General features: G+C 48.2%; 2 protein-coding genes across 2 annotated transcripts; one reads left to right on the top strand and one right to left on the bottom strand.

The window, feature by feature from the left end:
* Nucleotides 1–616: 616 nt before the first annotated feature.
* Nucleotides 617–2,117, top strand: LOC4326919 (mitogen-activated protein kinase kinase kinase 17). Its single transcript, XM_026020288.2, has one exon. It carries the CDS (start codon nt 702–704, stop codon nt 2,100–2,102), a length of 1,401 nt encoding a protein of 466 aa, XP_025876073.2. The 5' UTR covers nt 617–701; the 3' UTR covers nt 2,103–2,117.
* Nucleotides 2,118–6,383: 4,266 nt separating this feature from the next.
* LOC4326918 (mitogen-activated protein kinase kinase kinase 18) lies at nt 6,384–7,802 on the bottom strand. Its single transcript, XM_015783515.3, has one exon. It carries the CDS (start codon nt 7,673–7,675, stop codon nt 6,419–6,421), a length of 1,257 nt encoding a protein of 418 aa, XP_015639001.1. The 5' UTR covers nt 7,676–7,802; the 3' UTR covers nt 6,384–6,418.
* Nucleotides 7,803–13,084: the final 5,282 nt, after the last annotated feature.

Below are 13,084 nucleotides of genomic sequence, written 5' to 3'. Positions count from 1 at the left end.
TGTTTAGGGTTTCGGCCGCGTCGCGTGGGTGAGAATCGCGTTGTGGAGGAGGAGCATCCTGTTGGGGACGGCATCCCGTCTCTAACCATTGCTATATATTTATATGTAACTATTTATAAATTAGTTATTAAATTGGTTATAAATGAATTGTAGCTGGTTGATGGCTTAAATTTGCTCTTACCGGTTGCCCGAGCAGATCGCAGACCACGTGCGGGGACAAGTGTCACGCGATAAAGGGCATGTGCGGCTGCGCGTATCGGCTGGATACCCACACAGGCCCCCGGGCCACAGGTGCCGATGCACCTGGCCGGCGGCAGTGACGCCGATCCGTCAAACGGAGAATCGCAGGACAAAACGCCGGCGAAAAAAGGCCAAAAAACGCACGACCACAACCGGAGCTACAACTTCGTTCCACCTTCCTTTGCAGACATGCAGATGCAGGGGAGGGAGAGTGTGGGTGCGTGGGGCATATGGTGGTGCGGTGCGGGAGGCTACCAAAAACGCACGCTGCCTAAGCTATTTTTCTCTCTCCTCTCGCAGCACAAAGCCGTTTCCGCACGTGTTGCACACGCTCCGCTGGGCCATACAAATACACCTCTCCCCCTCCTCACCGCACGCCACACACTGACTCCATACGCACAAGGCAAGAAAAAAAGAAGAAACAAAGAGAGAAGAATTCCAAGGACCAAGAAATCGAGGCAATGGCTAAGCAGCTCAGGCGGGTGCGCACGCTGGGCCGCGGGGCGTCCGGCGCCGTGGTGTGGCTCGCGTCCGACGACGACTCAGGGGAGCTCATGGCCGTCAAGTCGGCCTCCGCCGGCGGCGCCGCGGCGCAGCTGCGGCGAGAGGGGCGTGTCCTGTCCGGGCTCTGCTCGCCGCACATCGTCCCCTGCCTCGGATCGCGCGCCGCCGCGGGCGGCGAGTACCAGCTGTTCCTCGAGTTCGCGCCCGGCGGGTCGCTCGCCGACGAGGCCGCCAGGAACGGGGGCTGCCTCCCGGAGCCGGCCATCCGGGCGTACGCCGCTGACGTGGCGAGGGGGCTGGCGTACCTCCACGGGAATTCGCTGGTGCACGGCGACGTCAAGGCGAGGAACGTCGTGATCGGGAGCGACGGCCGGGCGAGGCTCACGGACTTCGGGTGCGCGAGGGTCATGGACTCGGCGGGGCCGATCGGCGGCACGCCGGCGTTCATGGCGCCGGAGGTGGCGCGCGGGGAGGAGCAGGGGCCGGCGGCCGATGTCTGGGCCCTCGGCTGCACCATCATCGAGATGGCCACCGGCCGCGCGCCGTGGAGCGACATGGACGACATCCTTGCCGCAGTCCACCGGATCGGGTACACGAACGCCGTGCCGGAGGTTCCCGGGTGGCTGTCAGCGGAGGCCAAGGACTTCCTGGATGGCTGCTTCGAGAGGAACGCGTCCGACAGGTCAACGGCGGCGCAGCTCCTGGAACACCCATTCGTTGCCTCCGCCGCGGCCCTCGACCGCTGGCCGGAGCCGGCGAAGCAAGAACGTGCATCCCCCAAGAGCACGCTGCATGACGCGTTCTGGGACTCAGACACCGACGACGAGGACGACGAGATGCCAACCGGCGCGGCGGAGAGGATCGGTGCATTGGCGTGCGCCGCCTCGGCCTTGCCGGACTGGGACTCCGACGAAGGATGGATCGAGGTGCACGACGAGGTCTCCTTCGCCGCCGTCACGCCGCCGGCCAGCGACGCGGACTACTTCGTCTGGGCAGAACTGTCTGACCCAGAGATGGAGCAGTTCGCCGTCGCCGCGGATGGCGTCAACCATGTCCCGCGCAATGAAGCAGAAGCGATCGAATCCTCCATTAGGCAGGGCAGTTACCTGCACGTACATCTTGGCAGTGGTAAAAATGAAATTTTTCACCCGTTCGATACTGACGGGACTGAATCAGTGAGATTCGATTGTGTTTGTAACAGGAACAGAGTAATAAAATTAAATTCCGCTCAAATTTCCTCTCGTTGTGACCAACCAGTTGGTGCATTTAACTTTTCATTACGTCTCCTTTACTACTTTGCAAATCAATCACGTGACAGTTCGAGACCAAAATTAGTTCGAGCGAGACATGAATTATGAATATGTCAAAATTAGCTCATGTTTCCAGCGATCAGGATCGGAGTCGTTAGCGAACGGCAATCCATCCCCTTCTAGTAAAGTTGGCAGGTCTGTTCTGCAAGCAGTTTTGCGTACGGAATACTGGATTGCGACTTAATCACGTGTGATTACACCCGGCGATTTCACTAAACCCGTTGTTGAGCCGTACGGAGAAAAGCATGCCGTTTTACTGCGCGTCACTATGACGTCACTTTAGGCCCACGAGGACGTCATATCGTACTTCCTCTCTCCTTTTTGTGTGGAATTTCTTTTTTAATAAAAAGATATCGATGATCCACTTTAGGAGAGGAGAGGTCAAAGCTAACTCTGCTGTTTACCTTTTTGGATGGATAGCGAGGCACTGTGAACAGGCCCTGTTCATCTTCCTCTGTTCTTTTAGGGGCTTGATGCCCACCGGCTCACAGCATTGCAAAAACACCAGTGGAATCTGAGCTCAAGATTGCCACATTCGAGCTGGATTGATCGAACCTTTGGAAGTGATCTAGATATTGGTGTTCAATTGGCAACCACATGCTGATTGATCGCTATCAAGATGTCCTTCAACATATATCAACATGTAGGTGCGGTCCTGCAAGTTAGGCAGTGCATTGCGATTAGGTTATGTACGTGCTACTCGTACGACTACTGATGGATCTCGCCTAAAAGTTCTCTTGAAACCCAACGAGCAGTCCGTAGCACATCGCGCAAACACGGGAAATAAACGTGGAATTTGCTCGCGTGATCTAGCCACAGCCACAAAAGAGAGGGAAGAGCACGCGATCTCGCGTCGTGTGGAGATGCAATTGTCTCACAATGCATTACATCACGCGTGCCCGCTTCACAGTTAGGCGCTAGCTACCAGCTCATCACGAGCCATGAGATCAACCTATCCCTCCTCTCCCTGATGATCCAGTCGCATGTGCTTATCAGCGGCATGTGATTCGATCGACTGATCAGACGTACAAACACCAACAAGAGACAGCCAGGCTGTTCACGGGATGTGACTATGTGAGATCGATACTGCACATATCTGAGTAGCACCAACAGCAAATCTGCCCGACTTGTTAGGCCACCACGATTAGAAAATGAGTTTGTTTCGCTCGGATCTCTTTGGTTCGATTGGGTACCCTTCGCTAGATCTCCCTGTAGGTGTGGCTCGGTTCGCACCATGTTTTGCGCGGCATGTGTAGTTAGGCTGAACTGCTCCTCTCTCTCTCTCTCTCTCCAGCCCGAACAGTTCGGCCATGCAACGATGCAAATGCGATTCCGGCACATGTTTTGACTTTCTGAACAAATCAAACGTGCCTGGCCCTCACCTACCGTTTGGTCCAGCGAGCTCAGAATAGAGTAGCATATGCTCTGCTTGACTATTATAAGCCTCTTGGGTAATGGGTATCATTGGCACTGACCGTGAAATCTTCCAATGGTGTAAAAAAAATACTGTCAACTAACACATGTTGGTTGAATTGTTGAACTCCATGCAGCGAAAGTCATTCTCGGATGGCTTCACTGAAAAATCCAAATATATACTGGCCTCGTGACCGAATTTACCTGCACCAAACCGTGGTCACGTTTCATACCTGAGTAGAAATTAGTACTGACCTAACACAGACACATTACACAACACAAGAAGACTTATCCGGTACAGGAACGGGCGAACGGCATATCTATGGTCTATCTATCTATCTTGCTTGCGGACTTGTGGTTGGTGCACCACCGGGACAAGGCAAACGTCCCATGGGGAATAATCTAAACTCTGAATCGTCGTCATGATCCGTTTCAGAGAAAGATTAACCGCACCGGCTTCTTTTCCATTACTTTCACTTTGTTTGTCTTTCTTTTGCTTCGCAGCTTGCAGAGGAGAGGCGTAAGCACTAACGTGGTGTGCTGCTTGCAGAGGGTGACCGGAGTATGCAGCAATTCGGCACGCCAAAGCGACAGTGGCCCCGGCGTTTGTTTTTGCCTGGCTGACAATAGATTTCTACCACTCTGTTCACCCACCCCCGGCTGCCAAGTTTATCCCCTACCTTCTGAATAGTATCGCGCACGCACGGTGCATGCACCTATACTGTTTCGCACGCATGATTGGTAGTGGAGTAGTAGTATTGCGTGCAACGCCGCGCATCTGTAATTATCTCCGGGCTGTGCATGAATTCGCCCGGAAGTGGCCGGGCGGCTGGCTGCTGATCAGGAAGGAAAGGTTCTCTCGGAATTCTTGATCTCGAGACTTATCTTGGCGCCGGCGCTGGACCAGGTGCGCGCGTCACCGACGGGCCGACGCATCACGGTTCACGCCGCGCACGCACCATATGCCCTACTGGCACGTTTCACTGTTGCGCGTCGCCATCGTCCAATGATCTCGTGCCTAGATTTTTTTTCCCCTTCCCTCCCCTCTTGCTGCAGGGTATGGCACTGAACTCAACTACAGTTGTACTACTCAGAAACACACCATTTTTTTTCACCCCCTTGCTCTTTTTTTTTTGAACCATTCACCCCCTTGCTGGATATGCCCACTGAACACAACTACAATAGCAGTCAGAATCACACCAACTTGTCTCAAGGACAGCCCTATATCATCTCATCGCACACAGAGAATATTATTAACTCACAACATGAGAATATTATTAACTCACACCAACTTGTCTCAGATTGTTAAAGAGACCCAGGTTCATGAAAAAAAAAAAACCAACATGTACCAACCCAGCATGGCACATTGGCACTTGCAGACACCACTGTATAATCACAGCCATACTAGTATATACACTCTCAATTCTTTCTCTTTTTTTTGCGGGGTATATCCCACTCTCAATTCAGTATGCACACTTGTTAGTTGTTACAGCCAGTACAGGATATCCTAAAACACTATTGATCCAGAGCCCCCAACTGAAATCCAGAGATGACGCAAGCAACGTGATGTGGCCATCACCACGGGTTACATATGCACGAGATTCTTGTTGCCCAACTTCCTTCTTGATGACTAGCTAATTATTGCCCAAAATCTTCGTTAAGCACAAAGATGGCTTCTCTGCATTGAAAAGTTGACCTGGACGCCACCTACCTACACAGTTTGGTGCCCCTGCCCTCCTAAGATTTTATTTTTCTTTTCTTTTTGGAACAAACCCTCCTAAGATAATTAACAGAACTAGTCTACGCCCCCCCACACTTTTCCCCTCTTGCTCCTCAAGAACCAGCGGCGATGAAGCGGTCGCGAGGGAATTGAAATGTGAAGGTGGTTGACGCACGGCAAGGTTGCTGGCGGTTTTCAGATGTCGTGTTGGCGACCAAATTCTTTCACTGCTGTATATGATGACTTCAATCCACTCTAACAGCAGCTAACTGCACAATTAACAGCTATTTTCATTCCGTAAACGGCAAGGAATTCATAATTCAGAAATGCAGCACGGTATTATCCGGCACTTAATGCAGAGTAGAAGAGATTAAGAAACTACTGTATCCCCGTAAGTCACCTTTCCAAACTTCTTTCTTTTTTCTGGAACATAAGTTACTACTTCTGAGAATATGTTCTCGACTACTTCTAGCGAATTTCAGAACTCCGGATGACTGGCAGGGCAGCAAGTGTACAGTAAACATCTAGAAACGCGCACTGAAGTTTCACGGAAGAGCCTACCAGGACACGTGTCGCGGTGAGCTAATATTGTGGATTTAGACAAGCTCCTGGACACCTCTCCCCATCTCCCCTACCACGTGTGCCAAATATCAAACGTGTACGTCAACTTGGTCTACTCTGCTTGAGAGAAGATCAAACATTGCCACTTGGAATTCACTCTGAGACGATCAGTTCGCATCGCAACACGTCCGACTCCGGACCAATCGCGCCGCTCCTAATTGCAGTAGCTTTGCTAACTATCCAGTGTCACGAGACCCCCAGTTGACCCGATCGCTGTTTCACTCCCGACTCTTCAGAGGCAATTTGGATTGGGAGATGTTATTCTACATGTGCATCCTTATCTCAACAACAGTAGTAGAGTAGATAGTAGTGAGGAATATGCGATGAATGTGAGCAGTTCAGACTTCAGACCAAGGCAAAAAAGGACCCAGATTTCTCAGATGTGGTGTTTTCTCTAGCCTTTGCTGGTATGATCTAGTCGCTGCCTTTACAATGGCCCCATGGAGGATATACTGCCGGTCATTCCTGATCACAGATTCTTGCATTTGCTGTTCTTGAGTCTAGAACCATGTTTCTGGAATCATCATGGCACATCGGTTCAGCAGTTGCGAACTTGGTCAGATGGTGCAAATTGCATATACTAGTGGAAGAAAATGAGTAGAAGCAAGAATTAAAATGAGACAATTTGGGGAAACAAAGACTTTGTTAATTCACTTTTATTAACAGAAAATACAAGTGGGTCATTAATGAGACCCAAGCAGAACACTTCCTGCTGCCCAATGGAAGCAACAGTAATCAATCGTACAGTGCCCTCGGGATCAACACACTCTGCATCGCCACCGGAAGATTCGTTGATCGTTTCCAACGCTTCGATCAGAACGCGCCCCTTCCCTTCGGCCTCCACCTTGGCCACTGCCGTGTCGCAAGCTTCGCTGGACTCGTTGAGCACTTGGATCCAGCCCTCGTCGGAGTCCCAATCCGGCAAGGCCGAGCAGGGGCAAGCCAATGCTTTGATCCTCTCGGCGGGGCTCGCTGGCATGTCGTCCTCCTCGTCGTCCGTGTCCGACTCCCAGAACGCCACATCCAGCGTGCTCTTGGGGGACACCCATTGGGGCGCCGCCTCCCCTGTTTTCACGCTGCAGCCTGCCGATGCCAGGAACGGGTGCTCCAGGAGCTGCGACGATGTCCACCGCTCGCGTGGGTTTCTCGCGAAGCAGCGGGCCAAGAAGTCCTTCGCCTCTGCGGACAGCCACTCGGGCACCTCCGGCACGGCGTCCGTGTAGCCAATCCGGCGCACCGCCGAGAGGATGTCTTCCATGTCGCTCCACGGAGCGCGGCCGGTGGCCATCTCGATGACGGTGCAGCCCAGGGCCCAGACATCGGCGGCCGGCTCCTGCTCTTCCCCGCGCGCCACCTCTGGCGCCATGAACGCCGGCGTGCCGCCGATTGGCCTGTCGGAGCCCACCGTCCTGGCGCACCCGAAATCCGCGATCTTGGCCCGGCCGTCGGCGCCGACCACCACGTTCCTCCCCTTGACGTCGCCGTGCACGAGCGACATCCCGTGGAGGTACGCCAGGCCCCTCGCCACGTCCGCCGCGTACGCGCGGATGGCGCACTCGTCGAGCCGCCCGCCACTCCTCGCCACCACGTCGGCGAGCGAGCCGCCGGGCGCGAACTCGAGGAATAGCTGGCACTCGCCGCCGGCTTCGGCGCGGAAGCCAAGGCAGGGGAGGACGTGCGGCGAGCGCAGCCCGGAAAGGATGCGCCCCTCGCGCACGAGCTGCTCGGCCGCCGCCGCCGCCGCCGCCGACTTGACCGCGAAGAGCGCGCCCGAGCGGTCGTCTGCGGCGAGGGACACCACGGCGCCGGACGCGCCGCGGCCGAGCGTGCGGACGCGTGTCCACCTGCCGTCGACCGCAGCCTCCATTGCTCGCGTGTCGCGTCTCAGTCTTCTCTCTCGCTTGGCTCCAAGTACAGCAGTATCTCTCTTTCTTCGATTTGGTTTGGTTTTCGTGTGATATTTAGTGATATTTGCCGCTGCGCTCTCGTCGGCCGTGCTCCAAGTGGAGCGCTTCCACTATTTATAAGCAGAGGAGCGAGGAGAAGGCACCGTGACGGCATGGCGTGAAAAGCGTGCGACGCTGCGATGCGAGGGGGAGAACGGGACTCTGGCATGTGGGACCAACGGTTTGGGGGGCCAGAGGGGGTCGCAACATGGCTATTCGTAGCGGAGCAGGCGATCGAGTGAGCGGAGTGGAATTGGAACACGAGGTGAAATTGAGGATGAGGCCGGGAGCAGTCGCGTCTCCCGCCTCTACCGGGGCAAGAAGGCTCACTAGCATCGTCGCAGCTTCTCTGCCGTACGTGCTGTACGTCGTACGAGTGTACTCCGGGCGGTGTTCTGGTGAAGCCCCGCATCTCGGGGACATTTTATCCTGTGAGAAAACTGTATTATCCGTAGGCAGCAATGCAGCATGCATGCGATAGTACGAGGGGCAATATAGTTCTGCGATCGTGATCTGAATCCGTCGTTCAGGTTGCTTGGTTAAGTGCTATTAATAGCTTACGGTCAGCTACAGACAAGGGATCGATCTCGCAGGCTCAGCCGTTGTTTTGAGCTATTGGATCAAAAACGAGTTGTTGAGATCTGAGAAGAGAAAGGATGACCAATGACCACTAACCACGAGCTAAATATCGTATTATCCCTAATATCATGGCAGAAAGGTCCTCCTTGTAAACCATTCTCACCTAGCAACGCTGGTCAATTTCTAGATAGGCAAATGCAAGAGGCTCGCTCAACCCATAAGACAGGGGATTTGAGGACATGGTTAATTTACTAATCTAAAGCTGGCTCTTTTGCTGGCTTTTGATTGGTCCACGTAGCGCCCCTTCCTTGGAAGAAAAATCATTAATTCATACCACATAAAATAAATGCTTAAGAATCATTAGTGGGAAAAAAATCTAGAGCAGAATATCACATATAGATTCTAGAGGCTTCCAAAACTATTTTCCCCTTACAAATTATATAAACTCTCATCCATTTATCTTCTTTAAATATACTACGTCTATGTCTACGCTGTAGTACTCTAGAACTGAATACATGGTAAACCCAAAATTATTAAGAAAAAAAATCCAAAACAAAGAAAGAAAAAAATAACATCATTTTCCTATACCACGCAATTGGATCAGTAATACCCTCCTCAACAAATAATAATAATAATTGTGTTTTTATATTATATAGATCATGTTAAATATACTAAATGATTAATCTTTCAAATATTCAAATCCATAAGCGAATATGTTTGAACTAATTAATGTTTAATATAGTTTAGAATCTAAAAGATAGAATTTATAGGACACTAGACAATCATGAAATTCCATATATGGTAGTGAATACTTAGGGAATATTTAGTGCTGAGAGATTATCAGTTAGAGCAAAACAACTATAAGCCACCAAGAGATACAAGAAAAAAGGAAACGAAAAAGCTATTATTAAATTTCGTCCATTTAATTATTTAGAAACTTTGATAATATTGCATACTACAAGCCATTTGTATTGTAGTCAATTTTTCCAAAATCAATAGAGTTGATACTCTCTCTAGTTTCAAAATTCTTGACGTTTTAGACATAATCTCACATACCAAGAGTAATTTATTAGGGTATCTAATTCCTGTTTTACTCATATTAAGTACGGTCTTGTGCAAATAGGAATCAGAAACTTGCACTATTCCAGGTGGTTTGGGCCTATTGGTAGCGTCTGTACGTGCCGGCTTCGAGTCCTACTAAGGAAACATTTTTTTTAAAAAAAATTACATGGCGTCCTACTAAGGCAACATTTTTTTTAAAAAAAAATTACATGGCATTGTATTGGTCATTTTTGGCTCGCTCGCGCGTGCTCTAGCACACAACAACTGCTACATCAACGCTGCTATCACACTCGCTGTCGGTAAAAAAATTACATGGCGTTGTATTAGTCATTTTTGGCTCGCTCGTGCGTGCTCTAGCATACAACGGCTGCTACATCATCGCCGCTATCACACTCGTTGTCGGCGAGGAAGCAGTCGCTGAAAGCATAAAAAAAATTTACAACGCACACAACAACTGCTACATCATCGCTGCTATCACACTCGTTGTCGGTGAAAAAATTACATGGCGTTGTATTAGTCATTTTTGGCTCGCTCGCGCGTGCTCTAGCATACAACGGCTGCTACATCATCGCCGCTATCACACTCGTTGTCAGCGAGGAAGCAGTCGCTGAAAGCATTAAAAAAAATTACATTGCGTTGTATTGGTCATTTTTGGCTCGCTCACGCGTGCTCTAGCACACAACGGCTGCTACATCATCGCTGCTATCACACCTGTCGGCTAGAGGTGGATAACGAGCCAGATTGGCTCGTTTGAGCTCGTTGTCTTAACGAGCCAGCTCGGCTTGGCTCGCGAGCTAGCTCGTTAGGCTCGTTAACGAGCTATATCTCAATAATATCATATTAATAATTTTAAATTTAAGATTTTATTATGTATTAACATAATAATAAACACTAACTAATATAGTAGTCACTAAATATGAATAGTTTTGCTGTAATTAAAAGACTAAGCACCAATCAAGAAATACTAAGTTCATGAAGATATGGTGATATTTTATACTAACGAGCAGCTCGCGAGCTAAAAGGCTAGCTCGACTCGACTCATTAATACTACGAGTTCGAATCGATCCGAGACAAGCTTACGAGTTTCGAGCTTTTTGTCCAACCCTACAGTCGGCGAGGAAGAAGTTGCTAAAAGCACGGCCTCCTCTATGCTCGGCCATCTCATCACTAGTATGTTATCCATGGATGAAAGCAGTACTTGGCAGCGAGCAAAGAGCATGTAAAAGGCTGACGACCAACAAGCAACGCGTAGAAAGAACCAAAGAAGCCAACGAGCAGTTAGGCCCTGTTTTTTTTAGCTTGGGATTATTATAATCTAGATCATTGGGAGTAAGCTGAAAGAAACAGATAACTTATTGAAGTAGCTTATTATAATCTGGAGCCCAGCTTATTATAATCTGATAAGCTCATTTAGGTGAGCTTTTTCCAGATTATTGGGTGAAAAATTACCCACCATACCACCCCACTCCCTCTTTAGACTTGCAAACCTAATAATCTAGGCTCCAATAATCTAGGAAAGAAACAACTAACCGCTTATTCTACTACAAATTATAACAATCTAGCTTATAGTAATCTGACTCAATAATCTAGATTATAATAATCTCAAGCTGAAAGAAACAGGCCTTAATCAGGAGGGCAAGCAGGTCCAAGATGTACAGGCAAGATAAAACATCAAGAATTAGCATATTTTGCTTCCACATATAAAACATCAACTATTTTGATACCGGAAGGAGTATAACTCTGCACTCCAAAAAATTTGGCAGTGTTAAAACTTGCTCAAGAATTAACACTATCAATATTTTAGTAGGGTTTCAATATTTTAGTAGGGTTTCAAATCAAATAGGTGCATAAAGCTGAAGAAAGCTGCATAATTTTATTTGGGAATATCTATAGGGTTATATTACATTCGACAGTTTTGAGAGTCCAAGACTTCTTATTGTTGAACCTTACATCCAGCACCGACGGTCGTTGTCAGTAATCTTACAATAGAGTACAAATATACTCCATACTTAGATGCATAATACCCAGGAGTGATTTTTTTTACATGGGCGACAGTAGCATGTAAATTTATATTTTACACCAAAGTCAGCGTTGGCTTAGTGACTAGCAAAGTAGAGGGTGTGGTATCAATGCCTCTCACACTACTAAAAAGACGATTTTCCTGTACACGGGGGGCATAGGTTTTAGGCAGGGCATAAGTAGCTGCACATGGAAAAACCGGTCCCCAGGGGTTGTTTGACGGACCGCATGCTATCGACGGGGGATACCGTATACCGCACAGTATGGGTATTGGGGTACGTTGGTACAAGGATCTATACGATTCGACATCAAGCAAACAAAAAGGATTATATTGGTTCAGGCCCCTCGCGAGGTAATAGCCCTAATCTAGTTTATATGAGATTGATATGGAAATCCACATAGTACAATAGAGAACAACTGATTCCAAAATTACCGACGAGATCCTTGTCGAGAGAGTCTCAACGAGATCTACCGGCGAGTAGGCTTCAAGTCCTCCGGATCGCTTCTGTGGTGGCGGGTTGGCTAGTGCTGTGATTCGATACCCTAAACCCCTCAGGGGGATATATATTTATACAATGAATCCCTTAGTCTCCTAGTAGAACTCGGAGACCCCGGACCCTGCACGATATAGTATAATCATAACCTCTCCGAGTAGAACTCTGTTACGTACTTGCTCGTGAGGATTATTTCCACAATCTCTTGTCAATTTCCTTATCGTATATGGAAGTCTATCACACATACAAAGGTATGATGTATCTATATACTCCCTCCGTCCCATAAAAAAACGAATCTAGGACCGGATGTGACATATTCTAGTACGATGAATTCGGACATATATATGTCCAAATTCGTAGTACTAGGATGTGTCACATCCGATACTAGGTTGGTTTTTATGGGACAGAGGGAGTATTCCATAAGTCGTAGAATAGAAGTTATGCCCTTTCCGTAACCATGTCACATGCGTAGACGTATTATCGCGTGTGGTCCTATTAATAGACCGCACACAATAGTGCAAACACATCGTATGCGGTCCACTTAAGAGACCGCACGCGATGACGACATTTTCTTGTGCGGCCACTAGCTAGTGCGATTTCTTCCATCTCGTGTATGAATCATGGAATGAATCCAGCGACTAAATAATCGATATTTTTTAAAAGAAAGATATGTTGCAAAGTTTTATAGCGATTCCGTTTCTTTTTCTAATTTTTTCCTCATATAAACAGCATCTCCCTTAATATATTCTGAACGAATAGGCTAACGGGCGATCGATCGCCCCTAGCAATCACCCCCCTCCTCCACATGGTTTCCTTTTTTGTCACTGTATTACTTTCCGATTTTAGTAAATTTTTGTACCTAAAGTTTACACATCTAAATTTTATACACCTAAAGTTTAGAGACCCAAAGTTTATAAGTCAAAAGTTTATATATCTGATTCAAATTTGAATTTGAATTCAAATATTTTTTATATAGTATTTCTATACATCTAAAGTTTATACACCTAAAGTTTAGAGACCCAAAGTTTACAAGTCAAAAGTTTATATACCCGATTCAAATTTAAATTTGAATTCAAATATTTTTATATATAGTATTTCTATACATCTAAAATTTATACACCTAAAGTTTATAGACCCAAAATTTATAAGGCAAAAGTTTACATACTCGATTCAAAT

The sequence above is a fragment of the Oryza sativa genome, chromosome 1, assembly GCF_034140825.1.
Source record: "Oryza sativa Japonica Group chromosome 1, ASM3414082v1".
Classification (NCBI taxonomy): domain Eukaryota; kingdom Viridiplantae; phylum Streptophyta; class Magnoliopsida; order Poales; family Poaceae; genus Oryza; species Oryza sativa.
This window is presented reverse-complemented; position numbering and strand designations above follow the sequence as displayed.

Excerpts from the sequence above, each read along its gene's own strand:
- LOC4326918 (XM_015783515.3), bottom strand. The coding sequence starts at position 7,675 with ATGGAGGCTGCGGTCGACGGCAGGTGGACACGCGTCCGCACGCTCGGC.
- LOC4326919 (XM_026020288.2), top strand. The coding sequence starts at position 702 with ATGGCTAAGCAGCTCAGGCGGGTGCGCACGCTGGGCCGCGGGGCGTCC.